Below are 24,473 nucleotides of genomic sequence, written 5' to 3' on the forward strand. Positions count from 1 at the left end.
GAGATTGATCTTCCACAAAAAAAAAAATAATTTTGCAGTGCAGATTACTGTATAGTAATATTAAAGGTAGTTTAACTCAGAACTATGAAATTTTTAACATATTCTACCTCATGTTACTTTTATCGCCATCTCTATATATATTTCTATTATTAGGTACACATCACAATTATTAAGTTTATCTTTAAACAAATAAACCATTCAGAAGCAGATGTAGAATAAGTTTTCACATGCCCTTCTATCTGTAAATGATGAAACGAGAGCTAGTTGTTTGCTAAAAGGAGCATGTAATCTTTTGCTGGAAGGAAGTAGATATATCATTAACAAGATAGATAAGATCGCCCTTCTTGAGGCTATCACTACAGCATCTGTAAAGGTGAGAATGGAACTTGCCGGCAATCTCTCACCATTTTGTAATTGGTTTAATTAGCATAGTAATTGTATCATAAATATTTGAGCAATCACTTCTCAAAGAGAAAATATATTTTCTAGAATAACCAATAGAAAACTCCAAACCATTTCTTAAATTAGTAACGGTTATGTACCTGGAAGGTGAAGGACTGCGTGTTCATTTTTTTTTTGTAGTTTAGCAGTTTACATATTTTTATTTTTGCTTCTACCTATGTAGATGACTATACCCTGGACCAATTGTGAGTGGAGCTCCATTATATATATATAAAAAAAATAAGAATGTAATGTGTAATTAGAATGTTATTAGAAAGAATAATGTTATTATAGAAGAATGTTATTTGTAATGTTATTAGAAAGAAAACATTGTTTAAACTATTCTCCTTTAAAGATTGAAAAGAGCGAATCGTGAATTTCAGTAACTGTTATTTCATAAATAAATATATATTAAGCGAATATATGAAGGAAGAAAGCCTATGAAATAGACCAATTTCCATACATTTTGAATTCCGCCAAACTTTAACCGAAATTCGAATCATGGAAAAGACATAAAAATTACACTAAGTTCAGGTATATCTGCACAAAATTGCGCGTGAAAAATCACTTCATTGCACAACCTTTGGTCTGCTAACTACTTCCTTACTAAGTACACCTGATCCTTCATGAGTAGTAGCTGTAAAGATTTATTTTGTATATCAATTTAAGTATTTCATCCTATGTTATTGCCCATTTTTATCATAACTCCAGTTAAGATATTAAATTTTATTATAAAACATAAAAATCCTCAAAGCATTTTTGAAAGTTAATTTAATATTCTGCTGATCTCCAGCTGTTTATTTATTGGGGTCATTTCTCTCGGAGCTTTCATATCTTATTTTTAGTATCCATAAAAAACATTATGTGAAAATTTCACTTTTTTTTTTTTCATTTTTAACCATATTTCTTTTCTTTTTTATAAGCGTTTAATAGTTTGAAAAAAAAATGTATCTATCGTTTTTATGGTTACTGGAAAAAAGATTTATGTTTCAGAATGTAAGTTAAATTATTGGGGTGAAGATGAAAATGGCCAATGGAATGGGCCGAAACGATACTGTTGCTATTTTATTATTTTTTTAAATTTTATTCTTATGCACAGATGTATAAATAAGATATAACGGACTGAAATAAAATCATTCTCAATGACATTCAATCTGGCAATAATTTCTGAGCGACTAAAATACTTCTACCAGTTTTAATATGCACTAGGAAAATGAAATTATTACTTTTTTTATATGGGCTATTTACCATGTCAGAACTTGATGGAATGCTCATTGAATAGCGGCCACCCATTAATAACCCCTTTTTGAGCCAGCATTGATTATCTTTCAGATTCAGGTAAAGATTGATTCGTTTATTATCCCGTTACTGACATTACTCGCCCGCTTCAATCGCTTCAATATTTAGTAATCTATTAAATTCGCATTCGAAGGTCCTGCATTACAATTCAAAAGGGTTTTTTTGACTATGATTTATTAAATTAACTTTATACTTTTTTTATTTATTCCATTAGACCTCTATACTGCCACTGTGTGAGAATGTCAAGATTCATTTTTCAGGTTATAAATAAAATCGGAACTTGCTCAGCCATCATAGCCTCATTGTATTTTTTATTAAAATATTATATAATATCTTACTAGTTTGACTCCGATCTGCCTATTTTGAGTTTTGAGAGGTTCTTTGGATTTTCAACTAATCACTTTAATCGATATCTCTGCATTTTAGATTAAAATTGAGTCACACTAATGTGACATTTTTAAAGAAATATAACTTACAATATATAATAACATGGTGTTAGAAAATTGAGATAGGTACAACGACCTAAGAGAGTTACATGAAAGCTATTACATGCAAAGGCTTTTGTACCTTATATTATACACAGGGTGAAAAGCTCTCTCTCCCTAGACACAATAGTTGCCACTTCTCAATAGAGACAAATCAATTACAAATCTTGCAACATAATTTTCATAATGAAGTCATTAGCTGGACGTTAATGTTACAAAATCTGAGAGAGTTGTTCAGCCATTTCAACAATTGGTGTCGTGACTTTTTGAGAACGTGAGAATTTCGAGTACAGTTAGCTTACAATTACAATAAGATACTTACACGCGATCCTTTGTAAAAGCATGTCCCGATGTTTCGTCAAAACGTTAGTATGAATTAGTTTCTGTATGAAATTAAGATATATTAGTTAGATGTGGTTCTTTATAATTTTGAGTATTCACAATTAACATTTTGTTTTACGCATATTCCATGTTAAATAAAAAAATATTTAACTTTTTTTTTTTTATTAGTCTAGTACCAATGATGACATATTATTCCTAGTCTTCGTTTCAAAAATTATAATCTTGCTTATAAATTATATCACTGATCTTGCGTTTGAAATATCACTGAAATTAGTTGAAGGATTAAAAAAAAATAACTTGGTGCAGTGCGTGCACCACACAACTTTCACTTAGCACCCTGCTTAAATTTACTTGTTTTGAGTTTATTAGACTCTGTTCAAGTTATTGCTATTTTTTTTAAATTTAAGACCGGAATTTAAGGAAATATTCAATAAAATATTTTGATTTTCTGTTGCTATAAAAATACATATTTTACATATTTATTTACACACGCCATTTTGTGCGATTATTTTCACACACCGAACCTCAAAATGCGTATTTGCGTCAAAAACTCGAATTCAAAATTTTGTACAATTGCAATACATTCCCTTACGGTATATTTCATGTACAGGTAAATAAAAGTAAAAATAACAATACATAAAATTAATTTCCAATAACCCTCCAAAACAAAAATTTTCAAATGATTCATATATAAATGCAATTAATTTTTATATGAAAAGGTAAATGAAAATAAATATATGGGAAAATAAAATAGAAAATTTCAGAAGAGAATTTAGGATTATTCTTCAATAACTGAATAATGTGCACAAAGTGAGTGCTACTAGTATATTTTGTAAGAGAAAGATATAATTTATAATAAATTTAATTTTAATAAGTATTTTACATATAATTCTAATGAATTGAGTGAATAAGAAACAGGGACTGTGAGGATGTATGGCTTGTAAATATAATAATAAGCTTATAAGATATTAATTTGTTGTTTTATTTTCTATAAATTTTTCAGGTTAAAAAACTTCCAAAGATGAATATAAATTATTATATATTTTTCTTCATAGTTGTGCAACGTTTTGGGACTAGAAAATCCAGAATTGTTTTATATAATTTTAAAACATTCGATTAAATTATTTTTTTGTTAATTTAACAGAAATAATTCGTTATGTTTGAATTTGTGAATTAGAAAACTGAATGAGAACAAATGAAATCACAAATGTATTTTTTAAATTAAGATATTTTTAATCAGAAAGCCATCGATTGTTCAACGTTGATTTAAATTGGCTTCCTAAAATTGAAGGAGTCAAATAGCAATCTAAATTTTTTTTACTATTTTATTCTACTATAAGCTTCTAAAAGTCCAAGTATATTGAGCTAGGCAATAAGTTAATTTTGTGAAACTAGATAGATAGTTTATTTTGGTTTTAAAATTGATGCTTGAAATATTTAAGTCATATATATACTGTAATATTAATTATAAAGGTATTCAAAATGAAAGTAAATAAAATAGTTTAAATATAAAACTACTTCAATATTAAAATTAAAGTTATTTCAATTTTAATATAAACGTAAAAACATTCAAATTAGTAGTTTAAGCATTAAATCTCTAACGTAGATATAACTTGTGCACAATGTTTTGCAGACCTAGTGAAAGACACCTAATTTTAAACTTAGGGTTTATCTTTTTTTATTATTTATTACTAAAACTATTTTACGCTAATTCATCATTATTAAATATAAATAATAATTTTAAAAAATGGAAAGATGATGAAGAAATTATAACAACCTTTGACAATCCAGAAGGTACTCGAGCTTATTATGAGTTTCAAGATATCTTAACTGGCCAAGAATGACTTGGCTTATATAGTGGATTCAGAACCAAGTCTTAGTAATTATACAGTATTAAACTTGTAGGTTATAAGAAATTACAATTGCTCCACTATTAATATTGAAATAACTGAGCTCCAGCGAAACATATTAAAACATGACAATTAACAAAAAAATGTTTATTAAAAGTTTAATGCGAATATTTTGTAAATAGTTTTGAGTTATTGTTAATTAAAATTAGTCTTTCTATGTGCCTAATTATTCGAAATAGAAAAAAAATACTACCATTAATTTGGGTAAAATCTGGCTGTTGAACGTGATTATGAAAAAATCACTTCCTTATAAAATCGTTGTTCAAGAAACATTACATTTTTATAAAGTACTGGCCAAACCCTTCATGGGTTTCAGCAGTACAGATTGGAATTTCTATTATTTTTTTTTTAAGAATTTTCCCAAGTATGAATGGAAAGATTCTTACTTTATACAATTTAACATTAGTATAAGTTTTTAAAAATAAATCTTTTCTATAATAATAATTTATATACTGTTCCAAATAATAGATATATAAGTTCCAAAAATTATGACCCCCCAGAAAAATAAAAAACCGGGAATAAACACAATTTTAAATAAAATATGATGAATTCTGATAAGAGTTGGCGTGGTGACGCGTGAAGGTTCAAAGTTTCAAAATAGCCAATAAAATAGGCCTAAATGTTAGGTTTTTATTATTTCAGTATTTAAAAATGTATGGGATTAAAGTGGTAAAAGGTTTTTCTTTCCTTAATCTTGTTAATTGATATTAAATAACAGATTAAATAAAATACAAATATTTTGCTAATCGAAACGGTAACTGAAACAGCCCTAACCTACATCCACATACTTCTCTCCTCTATCCATCATAATCCAATTATTTTTTAAATCTATCCATTAATAACTAAACAAATCACTTTCATTAAGATTCAGAAGTAATCTTCCTAGGCAGCAAGAGAACGGACATGAAAATCAACTTTCCAAGCAGGTACATGTTACGTCCTCTAGAGATCGAGGTCGAGTGCATTTTGCATCTTCCCATATCCAGTTTCTCCCGGAGCCTTATCTTCTAGTTTCTATTTCTTATTGACCACTTTAATGCAGAAGATAGCTGGGTACTTCATGGGTATAAAGGCATACTATAATAATTAATTGTATAATTTAAAACATATTTATTTGGATTTGTTTTCAACTATAAATAAAGTATCAATAGTACTTTAATACCCAGAGTATTAAAAAGTCCAATAAAGAAGATAATTAATTGACTTAGTATCATAAATTTATTAACAATGGAGATGTCGAATATTGTGATATGATAATAAATACTAATAATAAATAATAAATACGTGATTCGAACCCGTACCTCTATTTTATGCTATGCACTACACCGCTCTTGTCGTGAGCTGTATTTTGTTGAGCTTGAAACTGGCTCCAAGCTTTCCTTCACTATCATATATACATGTATATATATCCTGGAGCTCTGTACTGTTGTTATAAAGTCTATTGTAAGGCTACTAGAAGCTAGTTCTGGAGAAGTATGGTCTCAATTAGTTTGACTCAAAACTAGAGATTATATGACAAAATTTACTTAATAAGGAAATTGAAGAAGAAGTAAGTGGGATTTCCATCTGAATCCAAAAGATAAAGATGAGGACACCGACATGTCGAAGAAAAGTAAATAAAATTAAACAAAATAAAAATGAAATTTACAAATAATAATGTACTCAGTAAATATTCTGTAAAAGAATAAAATTGTAGAATATATTTTCAAAACAGCATTGGCTTGTTAATATTAATAAACATACTAGTGCAAATTATTATTTTATTTAATGTTTTAAAAGTTACTAATACTAAAAAAATAAACTAACATTTACGTGAGGTATTTTTCTCCATTTATGAATTTCGAAACCTAAAATTAAATGTTCATAGTATATTTTTTTTAGGTACATCACATGCTATGGACATCAGTGATGAACTGTTAAATCTTGTATTAGTTTAATTAAAATTATATGATCCAAATAAATTATTAAATTAACATAAAAAAAAATCGTGCTAATTTTTTTATGTTAATTTTTATTAATTTTTCATTTAAATTTTAAGAATAGGTAATCAATTTTATTAAAAGAAGTTTAAAATGTCATTAATCATTAGTACTAAACAAGTTTACCAGAGGTATTTGCGGATTGAAAAAATAAAAATAATAACTAAGAGAAATAGATAAGTATCTATTTGATGACGCTTTATAAAAAAAAATATATATATATATTTAAAAAAGAAGAACTAAATTTTTTTTTTCGAAAGGCTAAAATTAGAATGAAGGTAGTTTGTTATATAAAATTATAAAAAATAAAGCGTAGGCAATTTAATCTTAACATCGGAACTCCTTAATAGTGCGATTATAATGAATTATTGATAATTTAGTATATGTGGTGATTTCCGCAATATCGATTTACTAAATTGGAAGTAATAAAAAATATAACAAAAAAATAAATAAAATAAAACCGGGATGTTTTGTTTTAATAAGGTAATAAAATTGATAGTTCAGACTGGGTCGTAAGCTATTAAAAATTAAACAGAATTTAAATTGCTTATCAGATGACGCAGCAATCTGATTATATGAAAACATCTGGTCGTACAGAGTCGAGACCGTACCCAATCAATAACTTAACCTTTGCTAAAAGCTTCAAATACATTAATAGATGCAAAATCTATTAATTTATTAAGTTATCGTATTTTTTTGAAAAACCTGAAATGGTTATATTACAAGGGCAAACTGTAAAATGGAGATTAAGTTTTATCTCTTGGTGTAAACTTATTTATTTATTGAAATTTACAACTGTACATGAAATACAACAAGTAAATATGAAGTAAGATCATAATGGAATGATACAGGCATGTAGAGAAACTATCTGTTGATAGCACTCTAAAAACATTTATACAATATAAAGTCTCGAGGCCATCTTCTTTTCAGGTGCCTCGGAGGATTGTCAGTAATGGAAGAGGAAGCAAGGTTAGAAATTAATGGTTTTGATTGGTTAGGGAGTTTATAATGCAATGATTGATATCTGGTTAAGGCTAGATCGGTTATGTAGGTAAATAACATAAAGGTCTTTATGGATGATTTAATTTGTGACAAAATAAGGAGCAATTTACGGAGGATTTTGGATTGTAAGGATTTGGATATGAGAGGAATTCGAAGGTTTAGTGTAGCCCTAACATCGTATGTCCAGATAATAGGTCTTATTATTGTCATGTAGATCAGTCTTTCATTTAGACTGTTTGTCCAGTGCAAAGTGCAGTAATTGTCGGAATCGACGTGCAGCTTCCTGTCTTTTCAGTCATGTGTGAGGATTTCAAGAAAGTCGTTTTTCCAGATGTAGTCCAAGTTAGTGGATCTGTTCTACAGAGATAACATATTACAAAGGAAATACAAATTATATAAAATAAATGTCTTCAATTTGTTGAATATTTTCCAAGAAAAAACCCTACAAATGCTCCTTCAACGAGTTGCTACATATACCAAAATCAAACAATATGTTTTAAAGCTTGCAATATAATTTCATGAATCCTAAAATAATTGTCCTGTATCTAATATATATATATTCAAGAAAATCATTCCCGTTCTGAGTTATGTTGTAGTACATTCCATGCCAATTCAACACACTTTTGGACTCTCCATCTCAGATGTTCTTAAAATCTGGTACAGGTGTTCTGTTGGTATAGGCTTGTAAAAGTGCCACATATTTTTGAATTATACAGCTGTAAAGCTTTCTCATATGGACTAGAAAATCGAGAACGATGTTTTAGCTGTGGAAGGTTCCCTAATTAAACTAGAGATATTTGATTATGGACATTTTATAGTAAATTACATGACCTTCTATAAGATACATAACATTGTGTAGGTTAGAGTTAGATTAAATTTCACTAATTTAAAATTTGGTTTTGTCCAAGTCCCACTACAGGTCTTCTATCTGGACTAAAATAAAAAGAAACTGAGTAGCTAAAGCTAATGTAAGATTTTAAAAGTTTAAAAAATCTCTAAGTAAAAAGCAAAATAAGAAATAAAATATATATTAAAAAGTCTCATAACATAGCTTCCTTTCACAAGATCCTTTCTATTAACCTGTTTGCAATAATTACAGACTCCGGTCATAAAATAAAGAAACTGCTCTTGTCCGTTTTTTTTCTCTGGCCTTTTATGAACCAGTGAATGTACTATTATCTATATTTAATGATAGAACATATAGGAAAGGGGTTGAGTTGTGATCGTCAATTTTGGATTCTAGGTCTTAAATGTCAATTTTTAAATGCCTTCCTCTTAAATATCATTAAATTTTATTTTAAATAATTAACCGCCTCACAATTTATTGTTAATGAGAAATGGATAAACATAAACTATGAAAAGATTTGATAATTACTTATGAATATAAGAGGAAAAATCTTTTTTAATTTGAAAATACTGGTAGATCCATGCGCAGTTCGTTTTTCTTTTTCAACTGTCTAATGAATGTCTTCATGTCACTACAATTTTTATTTAATTTCACCTAACCTTATACATGGATTTTTCAGTCGACAGTAGGTGAGTATCGATCAGGAGTGAACATATTGAAATACCTTGTCTTTGTAGTGAAGTTGTCCGAACTGAACGTGTTGTCTAAGGGTACTACTCAGCATGGTTCCTTTTCTCACACCTACCGTACCAATGGATTTTTTTATCATATTTTGATTTTTTTTTAGATACTTTTGGCAGTACCTTGACTATTTTACCTTAAAACCTTTCTTCTTAATATTGTTTTAGCCTGATATTTAATCTATATAATTAAACTAATAATATTATACCTCAAATTAATATTAATTTTCACATGACAGGACGAGTGAGCTGGTTGCCCTGATGGCCATCTCTACCACCCTCTTCCTCTTCCTGCACACGAGGGACCTCCACAGCAAACTGAAAGAAATGGAAGTTAAGTTGCAGCCGGACGTCAGCCTCAGTGGTCATCAAACTTCAGGTTAGTTTGAATAATCTGTTCTTATCTGTTCTTGTGTGCCTTTTTTCTTGTTCAAATCATAGTATATATATTTTTCTTTAACCAACTGTATTGAAAAATGTAGTAGGTTATAGAACCTCCTGTCCTCGAGTTTATGGGAAGAGTGGACATTGTATAAAATACAGAATTTATAATTAAAAGACTAAAAACAATCTTAAGTATAATAACTAAACTCCATTAGTAGGATATTATGCGGAAATTATGATTTTTAGAACACTAAAATACTGAATATTGAAAATAATACTTACGAATCTTTTAGAAATAATTTTAAGAAATCTTTTAAAAGCCATGACGATAACTGAATATACAAATAATCCAAACAATTATAAAACAGATTCAAGATATTTTAATATAACAAATCGAACTCCTAATTAAATTGAACTAATAAGAAACTTCGCCTCCATTTTTCAAACAAAACTAGTTAAATAGAAAATCCAATAGAGTGTACTGAAAAGCAATGTCTAATGAATTGGGTCCTGCAAACCTTCATGCCTCTCATGAGAATTCACAAGTATTACATCTAAGTCACTCATTGTCATCTCAATTGGCAGATGTGAATAAAGTTATTAAATTAAAAAAAGAATGTGTTTTCAACATATTGGAAACGTACCTATTGGATTATTTGGTTGATTTCCCGGTCATGGATAGGATTTCATGTAAGGCATAAGAAATTTTAATGTATTATGTTCAAGTGTTTAATACTAAAGTAAAAGACACATTAAATTAAATTTTTTTACTTTGTGAAAAATGTTCGATACAATACGTTGGATCGATCTATTGTGCGGCGTTGTAAGTATCTGAATACATCATTGAGCATTAATGCTAAGCACTATAGAGTAAACTATAGAGGTAAGTATACTTAGAATACTTCCAAATAATTCTACCTATTTCAGCTATAGTTCATTCCTTCAGGATGCATAAGGATATTTGCATATTGTAATTCAATATTTCAACTTAAGCTAAACCAGTTGAATCCCACCTGTGTACCGATATAAGATATGTCGCGGTGTTTAATGCTTGGAGCTAAAGACAGGCACATCGAGGAGCACGAACTACCTACGGAACCTTTGAAGCTCGGATAACAGAAGCAATCCTCTGAATAAGAAGCCTCTCTTCTACCGAAAAGGCACGAATTCTCGTTGAACCGCTTGTCGCCCAAGAAGATATCAGAAGATGGAAGCCGACTAACACAGATCGTGAGGACTCCGAACAATAGTACCGATGTGAGTTTTTTTCGACATTCTTCCTCAGCACGATTTCAGTCAGAGAAATGGAACACGCGTTACGAAATCGGCGATGCTCGAATTAGCCAACCGAATTACGAGAACCTTCGATTCTCGAAGTTAAACGGCTTCGAGTTTTTGCTATCGTAGGAGGGATCGACTTGAAGCAACTCTCAAGACAAACTGCGCAAGATCCATTTAGATACGCTCTTCAATTACTCTACCACCATCAAGATGCAGAAGATTGAACTCACCAATTCTTCAATCCAAAGCAACTTTGTACTAGCTCAGAAAAACATATTCAATGGGTGTTATTTAGATCTCCATTCAAGATCCATAGACTATTATACAGATTATTATTATATGCATACATTTTTAAGTCCAAGTTATTTGATGATGGTGATAGTGATCCCAGTTATTGCCATCGCGTGAACTCTTATGTTTGCTGTCGGGCTCTGCTGTCTTACTAATAATATTTACTTGATAGTAGTACTACCAACTATCATCTTCATTAACCTAATAAATAATTTATAACCAGGTATGTTTCCTGTTTGTTGCTTCTATATAATCCCGTGTGTTGTTATTTGTCTTTAGTCATCGAGGGAATAACTATTGGAGGTTTTGTTTTTATCTGGTGTAAGGCAATCCATGGCAACGGTGATGTTTGCCTCTATACTGGCAGAGCTTGGAGGTTGAAACACGAGAAAGGATGTAACCATGGTAGCTGGATGTTTAACATCCCCACCTCTTTCAGCTATAAAACACGGTCTGAAGGATTGGGTAAGCGTTCAAAGTGGTTCTCAAAGAAAGAGAATTACCAGGGGGACAGTATAAAGCTGTAAAAATTAAATGGAAACGGCGAGTTGAAATGATTACCGAGGTTGATTGGGTAGCATCAGTAGAGGTGAAAGGAATAAAGGAATGGGTTAAGGATTTATGGAAAAGGGTGGTGTGAAGTGTTTTCTAGATGGACAGATCTACAAGCGATGTAGTCACGTACATAAAAATGTGACTGTTTAGTGATGTGAGTGTTGTTGAAATTAAATCTAAAAAAAAATTTGTCTTTACATTGAAACTTTTATAGAACAGACTCCTGTGGTAAAGATATATACAGAACTATTCGTCCAAAAATAAAGGAACAAAACAATTTAATTAAGTTGTGATAACCTTGTAAATCCAAAATAATAATAATTGATACTATTTAGAAAAAGTTGGAGAGCATAGTTTTTACAAAATACAACTAGGGATATGCCGGTTTGAGCAGCAGAGAATTTTTTTTATACCTAACTTGAAACATAGAACTTTAATTTTTTTTCTACTTATACTAAAGGCATTATACACTGGCATGTTGTATACAAACACTCCATGCTAACTACATAATAACTTAATATCTCTTAGTGCCGTTAACACCTGTCAGTTCTGATATCGTGGGTTTGTACATTCATATTTTATGAATTTTGTCCATTGTAGAGAGGTGAAGAGCCCCACTAGGAAATAAAATTGGTGTCTGCAACCTGAATGGAGGTGTTCCTTACCATAGAGCGGGTAAAATGTCTTAAATTTGTACCTCGTTAGGCGGGATTTTAATAAAGCTGTCTGTTACGAGGGGTTCGGGGGTCCGCCCGTTTGGAAACGTTTCACAGTATTAAATAATTGATTGCCTGCTTGCTGGTCTAATAATTGGAATATATCTATACCAGTTAATATTTTAAACAACTAAAAGGTACAATTGCCCCAATATTTAATTTAGTACTTTTGCATAAAACGAAAACAATTAAATACAAATTTGTAACCATGCTAAATTTGTTAAAAATGGGCGCTATGTCCTATACCTTTTAGATACAAACACGTGTGTGAAAACATTTGAAATACAGAAACATCAGAAACTAGATCATTGCTACAACTGAATACAAATAATAGTTAGATGGTGTATCCTACAAATATTGAATGTAAATTTATTTTTGCAAAAATCCAATTCCAGAAAGAACATTCTGAGATCCATCATCGAAGATTTTCCTACGGCATTACCTAACCCCTCATTATTGCCTATATTTCTTAATTATTCTTCAGTAGCTTCCTTGATTATTTTCAAAGGAACCGAAAAGCAACCCGGGCTATAACCCAGGAGAAGGTTGGGCCTTAATAACTGCCATTACGGGGCTTTCTCTTCCAGAATGGAAAATGTTCTCAATCCCCGTGATGGGAATCGAACCCAGCAGAAATAGGATTCCCTAAAATTGATTTGCGAAATGGATCCTGGTAGTTAGAGCGACGAGGTGTCAGTGACTCTCCTACAGCCCGTAGTAACGGTTGTGGACCTTCAGTGGACAATCTGCGATCTGTCAAGCACGACCTGCACAGCCTGCAAGATGTCTCCTCTATCTGTGAAGGAATCTCAATGCAGTCCGGGCTCTTCATGCAGAATTATAAACACCGGGTCCACTTGAAGAACCTTATGAAGAAGACGCTTCGATAAAAATAATAACGATGTACGATAAAATAATAATGTTTGTTTGACTAAGAGTATGTTTTCGGATTTTTCGAAAAAAAAAAGAAAAGCTGATCTATCATATTTATTCCAACGTAGGCAGCGGAATAAAATTAAATTAATTATTAAGTAATTTGGTTTTTCGAAGTCAATTTATGATATTGTCCAATTTTGTTTTCTTTTAAGGTTATTTACTAGCCCTTCTTCTTTCAGCAATTTTTTTTTTTTATAGATTGTACATTAATAAAATATCTCTTACCACGTTTCGGAATGTCACCGATTATGAATTGTTTATTTTTTCATCATTGATATACTGTTTGTTTTATCTGTTCTAATATGTTTTTTGCATTCCTTTAATTGTCAGTTAATGATCATTATTTTACGATTTCTAATTGAACTTTTACCATAGATAAGACTTTTTGGGTGGGGTGTAACAACATTTATATAAATCGTACAAATATTACCATGAAATAACAATTTAATGATACTGATTTAATGATGCAAAAAATATATTAGGTAAAAATACAAGATGTGACAATAAATAAAAATAATCCATATCTGAAGATGAACAGAAAGCCCGAATGTTATGAGGATTATTTTGTTAATGTAAAATAAATAGTTGAAGGAAGAAGATTACACAGTAACCGAATCATAGAGGAAAAGATCTAGGGAGGGACGTAAAAGTAGTATAAGTCATGAGATGACCAAAATAGATTAATTTACTCCCTAAATATCTTTAAATTTAAAGGAATAATCCATCAAATGTTTATTTTTAAGATTCGATTAAAGGAACTATCTAGGGAGAGAGGTGAAATAGGTAAAGTGAGACAGAACTTTTCAAAATGTTTTACTGCGTATGTAATATTCTGTAACATTTAACATATCTCGGACATTTTCTCAACCTCTGTAAAATTGACAATGATGAATAATAACAGGGTATAGATCAGCGATATTACTCTGATTGTAAATGTTTATTGTAAACATTTACTTATTGGGGATACATATGTACTTGGAAGATAGAGAGAATCCAGCGTTACCAACTCTCCCCTCCCATATTATCCATTCTCCAATATTACTAGGTTATTTTGCGAGGAAAAGTGGCCCTATTTGCGTATAAGCTTTCAATTTATCTCGCAGATCTTTCCATCTTAATACTCTACTGGACAATCAGTAAGAGCTGTTCCCAACAACTTTCTAACTTATTCGAGGGCACATGGACACTTTCAGAAAGGTTTTTTTTTTTACTTAGCACGCTGAAAAAACTTGATCAAGTCTTACCTGGTGATAACTAATAGTAGAAAGCAGTGAGCAAAGGCGCTAGGATCGTGTTCGAAATTAGTACATCGCCGAGTTGGCTAATGCAGGCCTGAGAACTTCCTCTATCTTATTCCTTGTTAATTAGATCTTTTTTATTCATTATAAACTCTCTTTTGATTGTTTATCTTTATCATTCTTCACTAGTACCTTGTACTTTATAGTGACTATTACCTTTTTTGTAGCACATAACTGACCATTTCTGACATACGGGAAGGGAGGTTATCCAATAACTAACCTATTTTAACGAGGGTGGAAAGGTCGAGTTTCCGTGGGACCGCCACGAAATAAAGATCTATCTTCTAGGCCGAAACCGAAGCAGCGTCGTTGCTCATTTGAGGTTGCTAAGGTGTATAAGACCTTGACATACATTATAAAATGAAACAAAATATTTTAGGCGTTTTTATATGAAATATTTTACTCAAAATAACCACAATAGGCCAGTGGCGAATCCAAGGAAGAATAGCTGAATTCATCATTCCAAAATAGGAACTAAGAAAAATAAAATAAAATATGACTGAGTTTAAAATATTAGTATCATGCTCGTGAGTAACTGTGATAATTGTTTTTGAACATCCAATCAAGTAGAAGTTTTACTTGACATTATTAACATAAATATGTTCAAGGTCAGAATATCAGCAAAGCAGATTTAGCAAATGCTCCGGATCTAGAGTAGAAGATATTAAACTTCCAAAATGTATTTCATTTACCCCTGTTTTAGCTTAGAAACGTACATATTGTAAGTAAAATAATATGCAAGTACAAAACAAGAATAAAAGAGTAAAAAATAAAACTCTTATGTACAAAAGAAAAGAAAAAAATTCAAAATAAAATATAACTACAAAAAACAAAATTAAAAAAAAACTTGGTGCATGTTTTGAATACGATAAAATAATACCATTTAAAATTTAACTAACAAAAAATACACTTGTTTTGTATTTTTTTCTTTTTCTATTTTCTGTTACGAAATATGTCGAAAATATGTAATATAGTAAGTTAACACTGAAGGAAAAAAAATGGAATCAAAATATATGTTTTTTTTTTATATTTATTTTCAATATAATTTTTTTTCTTCATTGTTAACTCACTAAAGTACATATTTTCGACATATTTCGTAACAAAAAAAAAAATAGAAAAAGAAAGGAAAATACAAAACAAGTATAAATTTCTAGATACACTAAAAGTATGTTGAAAATTAGTGAAATATAAAACTAATGATTTAAGGAATCAAATTAAAAAAAAAATTCGAATTACATACAAAAGTGAATTGGTGAAACTGTAAATTCAAGAAAAATGTAATTAATCTAATATAACTCATATAATTACCATGTAACTTTTGTGTTTAAAAGTGCTCAAATAGTAAAGAAAAACCTATTTAGTTTGCTAATGATCTTCTATGGGTAGTTGTATTCATAACCTTCATAAATTCGATAACTAGAAAACAGAATCGTGGATATTCCTGATGTTCGAATGAAACGTAGTCAAGTTCTGTGATATGAAAAAAAAACTTAATTGAACCAATGTTCGCTAAAATTCAGTTCAAATATTTATTATTTTACTGGAAGATTATTGATTGACCGTGTGTAAAGGTGAAAGGAATATGGTCCGGGTGCGGTCAAAAAAACTCAAATAGTAGAATTATACTATTTTTTGAGCCAACGTTTCGCCCCACGTTGCAGGCCTTCGTCAGGGCTAAAAAAGATACAAACACATAGTTACAAAAGGAAAATGTTTCCAAAATCATTTATTATTTTATATTTCACCCCATATCTACGGTCATCTAAATCTACAACAATAAACATAAATGGTATTTTCACTGTAATCAATTGTTATTAATATATTAATTGCTATTTGTTATAATTGAATCCGCTCTATGCTACTCAATGCAGGGTGGAATGACTGTATTATTTCTCATAACGTGACCGGACCAGAACGTCCAGTCGTGCTTTGTATATCTCAAGTTCGTTCCTCCTTTTGTTGAACCTCTTATCTCTCATCACTCTGCTAACATTTCACAGCAGGTTAATTAACTGTCCTGTTTTAATATATCAATGTTTTTTGTTACCTTGTATGGGCATGACTGGAGACAAAAAAACAAATCTGTCTGCTATTGGTGCCATACCAAAATTAGTAAATTGGTTTAGCATATGATTGTTAAGTGATATTCTGAGCTTAGTTCATTTAACAAACACCTTTCCAAGAAGAGCCAAACAAAAATAAAGTGGCAAATATTATGTATAGACAAAGTTTTAACTTTTAACTTAAACATCAACTAAGGTAATCCTTTGGGACTGAGGTCTTCATTCCTGGCCTACCAGAAGACACATGTGATCGCGGGTGCATTTTTTCCCGCCTAATATAACCTAGAACCTTTACACAGTAGCAACTTCCGTAGAAACTGCTGTAGTGGAAATTTATAACTGTTACGGACACGATAAAATTTTATCAATAAATTTATTGCAGGGGTCGAACAACTCTTTTTTAGTTTTGTGATACTTGTATACCAAAAATTACAAATGATAATCCATACAGACAACAAGGCTTTTATTTTAGAGATACAAAAAAAAAATTATGAAATAAATCCCACAAAAAATAAAACGGTTCTGACTCAATTGGCTGGATCCAAACTCCAGTGCTTCTTCCCATCCAGTAGAACTTAATAGTTTGAAAAAAATGTCAAACAATATTAAAGTTACGAAAGTTAACTTTAATATTGATTGATATGGATAATTATTTTTTTTTTACTTTCTAGCTATATCAGCTACAAAAAAACATTCTTTGGTAAAGCCAGTACAATTCATATTGAGTATTTGTATTAACTAGGACCAATAAGAAAGGGTAATAAAGGCGTTATTAATAACTTTTTGAAAAAGAGGCACATAATAAATGTTAAGTTTTTGTAGCCTGGGTAATGAAATGCTTATGAATTGGGCATGCGTTCTTTAGATGTTTTCCTAGTTTAAGGTTCGTGTGAACTGAACTGAAGAAATAAACTTCACGGAACCCGATTTTATTATATTTTTTTATAAAAGATAAAATCTTAATGTCGATTGAGTTTTCTTCAGATGTCGATAAAAACTGAAGATCGAAAAAACTCTTCCATTATTAGTTAATTCTCTTCAATGACACTAGTGAAGGGAATTCAACATTGCACATCCTCGATGTGCCTATCAACAACTGGTGTTGCCTCGGCTTCTTCCTTTCTCCAATTAAATATCGATATTCGAGACAGAATCGAGGCAATTAGGACTTATCTAGAATCGATAGTTGCCGAAGTCACACACTGGAACATGTCCTTAGCTGCCGTAAAACAGTTGACGATATCCACTTAGCATAGCCTCCGTGCCTTACCCAACTTTTCCAATTACAGGAGAACGGCCAACTATGCATAGAAGTGTTATAGTTCGGCTTCAATGGTAGTGAAGTTGAAATAGGCAGGCTGATTTCGTTCGAGAGATTGCATTGGATTTAATATTCCTCATCTACAGAATTAAAATGAAAACTCCAATGGAGAAATCTGTCCAGCGTAGGTCCCAAGTTTGTTAGTTTTGGTTACGGAATGTTGTAAAGTGTTAGGTTTGGTCCGATTGGCATCCATCGAAAGTATTACAGTGTCATCTGTGTAAGTTCCGAGTGAAGTGACTGTGAAAAGTCGGAATGTATGTGGATTATAGAACTAGACCTAAAATATTTCCCTACGGTACTCCCACGCCGATTCGACAATATTTGAATTTTTTTACCATTCTGATTAAATCGGGAAAAGGAATGGTCCATATACGAGCTTATAACACTTGATTTATATTTATTATTTATGACCAAGAAAGGGTAGAGTTTACTCCACTTCAATAATGTTTTATCAATCAATGCGGGAAGGTAAGAAAAAGCGCTAATGTTCCTGTAATAAATAATTTGGTTTGAATGCTTGTTTGGTTTTAGGATCATTTTGATGATTGAAAACACCTATAGAACAAATCCAAGAAAATTAAAAGAAATCAAGATAGTAATAAAACTATGGTCGACATGCTACAGCAGCGGTTGCAGGTAGGAAGTTGCTTTAACTCGCTTCAGAATAGGTTATACTCTCTTCACGCACTCTCACCTTATCAGAAAATTTTCATTTCTAACTGGCAATACTCCGTCAGTCCATTTTCACGATTAAACATATTTTGGACAATGTCCTCACTATTTACCAAACAGTATAGGACTGACTCCAATTTTATCTGAAGTTCTCAAAGATGAGGAAGCTAAAGATACATAATTGTTTAAATTTTTAAAAACATATTGTCTCCTTTCTAAATGCTCTTCTTCGATATTAATTTTTTTTTATCATTATTTTTTCCCATTTATTACCTATTGTTTTACATTGGAATAGTGTGCAAGTGTACTTTAAGGTGTGTAACTAACTTATTACATTCGATAGGCGTTGATGGCCACAAGGTTTTACGTCTTTAAAAAAACAAAAAAAAACAGGAAAATAATTAATTGATTAATCACAACAATGAGTCTGCTTTTGTTATGTAATGTTATACCTAATTTTAAACAACTGAGAAAGGAGATAGTTGATTGGCATATTCTTCTTGTATCAATTATTCAAAACCGAACGCTAGTTCATGGATTGTTACATGTTTTATTTTTAAAAAAATATAAACAATTAATCATTGTGAGATAGTTTTCAGAAAGAATAATAAAGTCTAATAATAAGATAATCGATTAGTCAGTAATGAAGGCAGCAGATGGTTCGATGATCACAAATTGCGAAATATAGATAGCGTTGGAGTTTTATTTAATTCTGACCCTTGAAGAAATTTTGGCATTTTAATCCTTGCGATTCGATTGCTAGGAGAGAGAATATTGTCGACTAACGAACCCGCCCCAACCTTATTAGTTCCAACCTTGTTAGCTCCGAATGTTCTTCAAGTCTTCATCATTCAATTCCAACATAACTTTTTTAGCTGCCCTCAGGACCGAAATACTGTCAGTGCTTCGAGTTCTGAAGGTCATTCAAAGTCAGCAATAACTTTATTCCGTAATTTATAATATAATGTATTATCAAGTGTAACTATTGTTTTATAAAAATATTTGGTAAATTTCCTCATCGCTTTGACTGTAAAACCCAATACAAAATTAGCTTACTGTTTCTTTACTTATCTTTCAAACGAGAATTGGAAATTTTTCCGGGGTGTAGTTTTTGAATTATCTGAAAAACTAACTATGAAGTTTTCCATTGTGCACAAAATATCTTTATTCACATACATTTATTTTTGGTCTTTTATATATACCATATTTACTATTGTTTAGTTCAGCATAGGTCGATATTGTTAAAAAAGAAAAAAGAAATGCAAGGTTTTTTTATGCAATGAAATAAAAACAGAAATAAAAAATTAACTTATTGATTTTTTAAAAAGATTTCGGTCAAAAATTGGAGGTAACAAACTCGAAATACCTTATCAGCACTTAAAAAAATAAAATAAAATCAATAAAAGGAATAAGAAAATTTTCCACCGAAATCCCTTTCTGGTTCTCACTTTCCATCCGGTGGAATTCTGTGTACCATGGACTTTGAAGCGATTGTTGAAGACAAAACTTTCAAGCCATAGTTGCATACATATTTCATATAGATCAAAATTCATTTAATTATCCACGTTCTTTTAATTTCCCTGGACGTGAGTTTTTTTTTACCTTTAAATAATTATTGTTGTTGTTTTTTACATAAATAGATACGCCGTATATGTATATTTCAGTATGATGTGTACTCAGTGAGCTATTGATATAGTAGCAAAAAGTAAGTCATATTATTCTTTCATGATACATTTTCCTGGTCCCAAAAAAAAAAAAAACGCGAAAGTTATATATTGAAATCAAAGTATCATTCATAATGTGGAGATTTATGACAAATTTTTCATTTTTACGAACAAATAGTACAACAACTTTCCAGTTGATCAAAAAATTAAAATACATTTTAAGTTAGTAAAAATGTACCTTGAAAAATTGTCGGAAAATCGACTTTTTTTGGTAACACGTGTACAGAATACTGCCATCAAAATTTGGGTCTGAAAATTTATTTTATTCATGAGCCTATATCTTGAAAACTTACTAAGTGATTTAAGACATAAAAAATAGTTTTGAACACTAGTTACTTATCCACCCATACCTCACTGGAATGCTCCTGATACTGAAACACAGTGTATAAACATAGTATGAATTTCGCACCCTTTCTTTCCCCTTAAACTACGCCTATGACAAGTCGATCGCGGCACTCTTCTAAGATAAAAACTAGATCTTATATACAGAAAAGATGGCCACCACTGCCTTAGAACCATTAAGCTAGAAGTGGTTTCTCCGACAGAAATAGCGGGGAGGAAAAAATCATAGAGTAAAATTAATACAATTTACTCTTGCTTACATTAGTCTTGGTGGATATCCCTAAAAAAAAAGTAAAAAATAATTAAATAATTTTGTTAGTGTTTTTGTTATATAACAAAGTATTCTTGATCACTTTCAAGATCATCTTGCTATTGTTGGATGGTTGGAGATGGTTGCGAATTGTTGATACACTTAACATTGTTACTCAACCCAACGCAGGCCTAGGAACTGTTGCAATCCTTTAAACAAGTTACTGAAGATGGTGATTAAATTTACCCCTTAAAGGAGTCTATAGTGAAACCCTGCCTCTGCTATCTCTCAGAATGTGAGTAGCAGTTGTAGAATGCGTTTGTCTTCCTTAAGTGGACATAAATTCAGTCGCTCAACTCCAAGGTACAGAGTAACCCGATCTCCTGTTACGAGAGAAATATATCTAGAAGATACCTGACAATTCTACCAACTTATAACGTTACCTGAAAGAGGTTAGAGACACTTAGTTGCTTAAGGGATTTATTTGCAATTCGCGTAACAAATGTTACGCTAGTTTCATTCTGAAATAATTTAAGAGAAAGTCTACATAAATAGATTTATATTATTCATATATTTATTAAAGTTGGATAGGTGAGCCTACTAACATGCAACGATTTCGAATGTAATAACACTAAGCAAAAGCTATTATAATAATTCTAGTTAACTGTACAACTTCAGGATTATTTTATATCATTTCACTTGGTTTTTTCCCTAATTAAGTGTTACTTTATAGAAGCTTCGTCTCTGTATAAATAACATAAAGAACAAATTTAGAACATTATTATTGTGAAGTACTAATTGCAAATTAGAAATGAAGTATATTAAGCATTAGAGATTGTTAACAAAAGAGTCCTGGCCTTGTTGAGATAGGTTTGTTGATAAGCAAATTATTTAATAGTGAATCAAATAAGATTATAAATGTTTGTTAGTAGATAATCATTATCTTTTAAATTGATCAAAATAAAGACTTTTTATATTAAAATGTTTATATTTTTGAATAAATAATTATCTGCTACAATCGAATGCAAACCGACCCTGAGCTTAACACCACTAACGCGGAATAACATAAAAAAATTAGAAGTAAGAATTATAAATAAAAGAATAATGGTAAAAATAAATTTATGATATTTTATGTATATATGCATTTATTGCTCCCTGGAGTATCACTAGCATGTCAAGACTGAAAATAATAAAGTTAATAACAGTTATTAATATCAACAAGACAAACAAAGGGAAAGCTATATAGCTTTTCCCTATATAAAGAATTTCAATAGTGATAAAACTTAGATAAAGGTAAAATAACGTTATATCTGTTCATTAGCAACTTTAAATTGCATTTCATGAAAGGAAAAAGCAATTATGAAAATGGTACCCTATTTTATTTTCTTATAAAATAAAACATAAAAAAAAAGTTGCAGTTCTTAATCGAATGGAGTTTTTTAATGAAGCCATTAACGATATAATAACAGTTGAAAGAAGGTGATTACAATTCTGTTTGTAAATCTTAGTACTGCAATCAAATTTAATTGGTGCTATAAAACAATATATAATAGGTCTGGTTGAACGAACGCTACTGAACTTGGCCTAGGCGTCCAATACCGTTCCGGCCTCCACCACGAATCGGATGCCCGAGAGTTAACGATAAAGTATCGATTTGTATTCATGAAATTGTCATCTGCTGTAGTAATTTCAAGATATTAACGTTCTTAAAGGTAATTGCGAGTAGGGTCATAAAGCCATTTATGATTTCCACTTTTATCACTAAGCCATGAAATAAATTGAGTTTAATATATCAGAAATTGATTAAAACCACTTAATTGCGGTTGTCTATTTATTTAGAAGGATTAATTTTTTTATTTTATAATATTGGTCAAAAATATTAAAGAAACGCATTTAAACTACATAAAATCATCAGTTTTATTATTCAAGTATTTAAAATCATAGATTAATAAAAACATATCAACATTGTTTGTTATACATAATACAAATATAAATGTATTAATAATATAATTTTATACATAAAAAATATTTTTAATTAATTTGGATCTTAGTTTAATTAATTAATTATTCAGGATCTTATTTTTATATATACATACATTATTTTTTATTAGTGAACACCTGAAACTGAGACTAAACATAAGGTAATTTAAAATTTGATTTATTATTTTGAAAAAATAATAGATTTTGTCCAAAAATGAGTGAAAATGTTCTAATTATAACAATGACATACATATTTTTAAATTAATTTTTGTAATATGTTAATTTATATATCATAGATGTAAAATCCCCGAAAAATGGCCTAATTTAATTAACAGCTGAGATTTAGCAGGATATTAAATAGACTCCCACAAATAGTCTCAAGATTTGTATTTTGAAAACAGATTTTAATATGTTAACTGGGATGAAGATGGCTTGTTTAACCTGTACATAACTCCGGTATGAACGGCCTAAATGTATCGGATCCCAATAAAAAAACAAAGAACCAAAATAAAGCTGGTCATAGTAAAAATAATTTTGATTCTTTCTATACAACTCCGTTTACTTCCTTGTTGGAGTACACATGAATAATTTATCTTTATAAAAAACAGAAAGGAAATTATTCTATCTTTTACTTATACAGAACCTATTTATTAATAATATTTATAAATGATGCAAGGTGTACGATCAAAATAATATTTTTGTGACATTTTTAACTTTTATGGAGGATTAAATCATGCCCCTTAGCAAGGACTGAATCCTTTCCTTTCGAAGACACGAACGACTGACCACTCACGCATGTTGTGGGTTCAACGCACTCTACCCGAACGCTTCATAGTGTGAATGTGAATATTGCAAACGGTAAATACGATGAAGGGGGATCAAAATGCAACTGATGTTACCGCCGACATGAGAAGAATTAAAGTTAGTGCAGTTGTGATCATTACTTGCTAATGAGTCGTGTGATGACGGCCACTAACGATAACGCAGGTAGAAGATTATCCTACCACAATCAGCAATGGCGAGGAGATTAACTCAATCCAGGATTTGAAATGGATGAGATCAGCGTAAAGTGTCTGATATATATATCACTAATATTCTAAATAAAAAGGTTAAAGACATCGCGTATGCACAAAAGAATATCTAGCTCGCAAAAGTAGAAAAGGAAGGATATCGTGTGGTATGGAGTACAAGAATACATGTACTATATCCTGTTCAATTACTAGAAAAATATAAAAGAATAATGCGATAAAATTGCGAACTGTTTTTGTAAAATAAAATCTGATAAATAAATGTGAATCTGAGAAGACACCTGAGGATGGGCAAAATAGTCCGAAGTGTCCTACAGTCCGGCCTATCTGTCAGTTTAGGGTATACAGTTGCAACCAGTTTAACCGGTTATTCATATTAACTAGAAAGAAAAAAATGAAGTAGTGAGGAAACACTAAGCTCGGTGAAAAGAAAATCTTTACGGCAACTATAAAAAACTTAAAGATCGTCCATTCACTTTTAAATAAAAAAAGTACAGCTTTTAAAGTAAGATTAAATTATGTATTTAAATAATTTTTGCTTTTTATTTAACTTTATCATATATTGTTTTAACATACATATACAT

At 30.4% G+C, this 24,473-nt stretch overlaps 1 protein-coding gene across 1 annotated transcript in view; it reads left to right on the forward strand.

Moving 5' to 3' along the window:
- Positions 1-24,473, forward strand: part of pip (heparan sulfate 2-O-sulfotransferase pipe) — a 211,671-nt gene that overhangs the window by 89,146 nt on the left and 98,052 nt on the right. The window contains exon 2 of the mRNA XM_014425013.3: positions 9,285-9,424. Coding sequence (XP_014280499.2) covers positions 9,285-9,424 — 140 coding nt within the window. The remainder of the gene's footprint in view (positions 1-9,284; positions 9,425-24,473) is intronic.

Source organism: Halyomorpha halys, unplaced genomic scaffold (assembly GCF_000696795.3).
Source record: "Halyomorpha halys isolate HHAL.00 unplaced genomic scaffold, Hhal_1.1 Scaffold490.1, whole genome shotgun sequence".
NCBI lineage: Eukaryota > Metazoa > Arthropoda > Insecta > Hemiptera > Pentatomidae > Halyomorpha > Halyomorpha halys.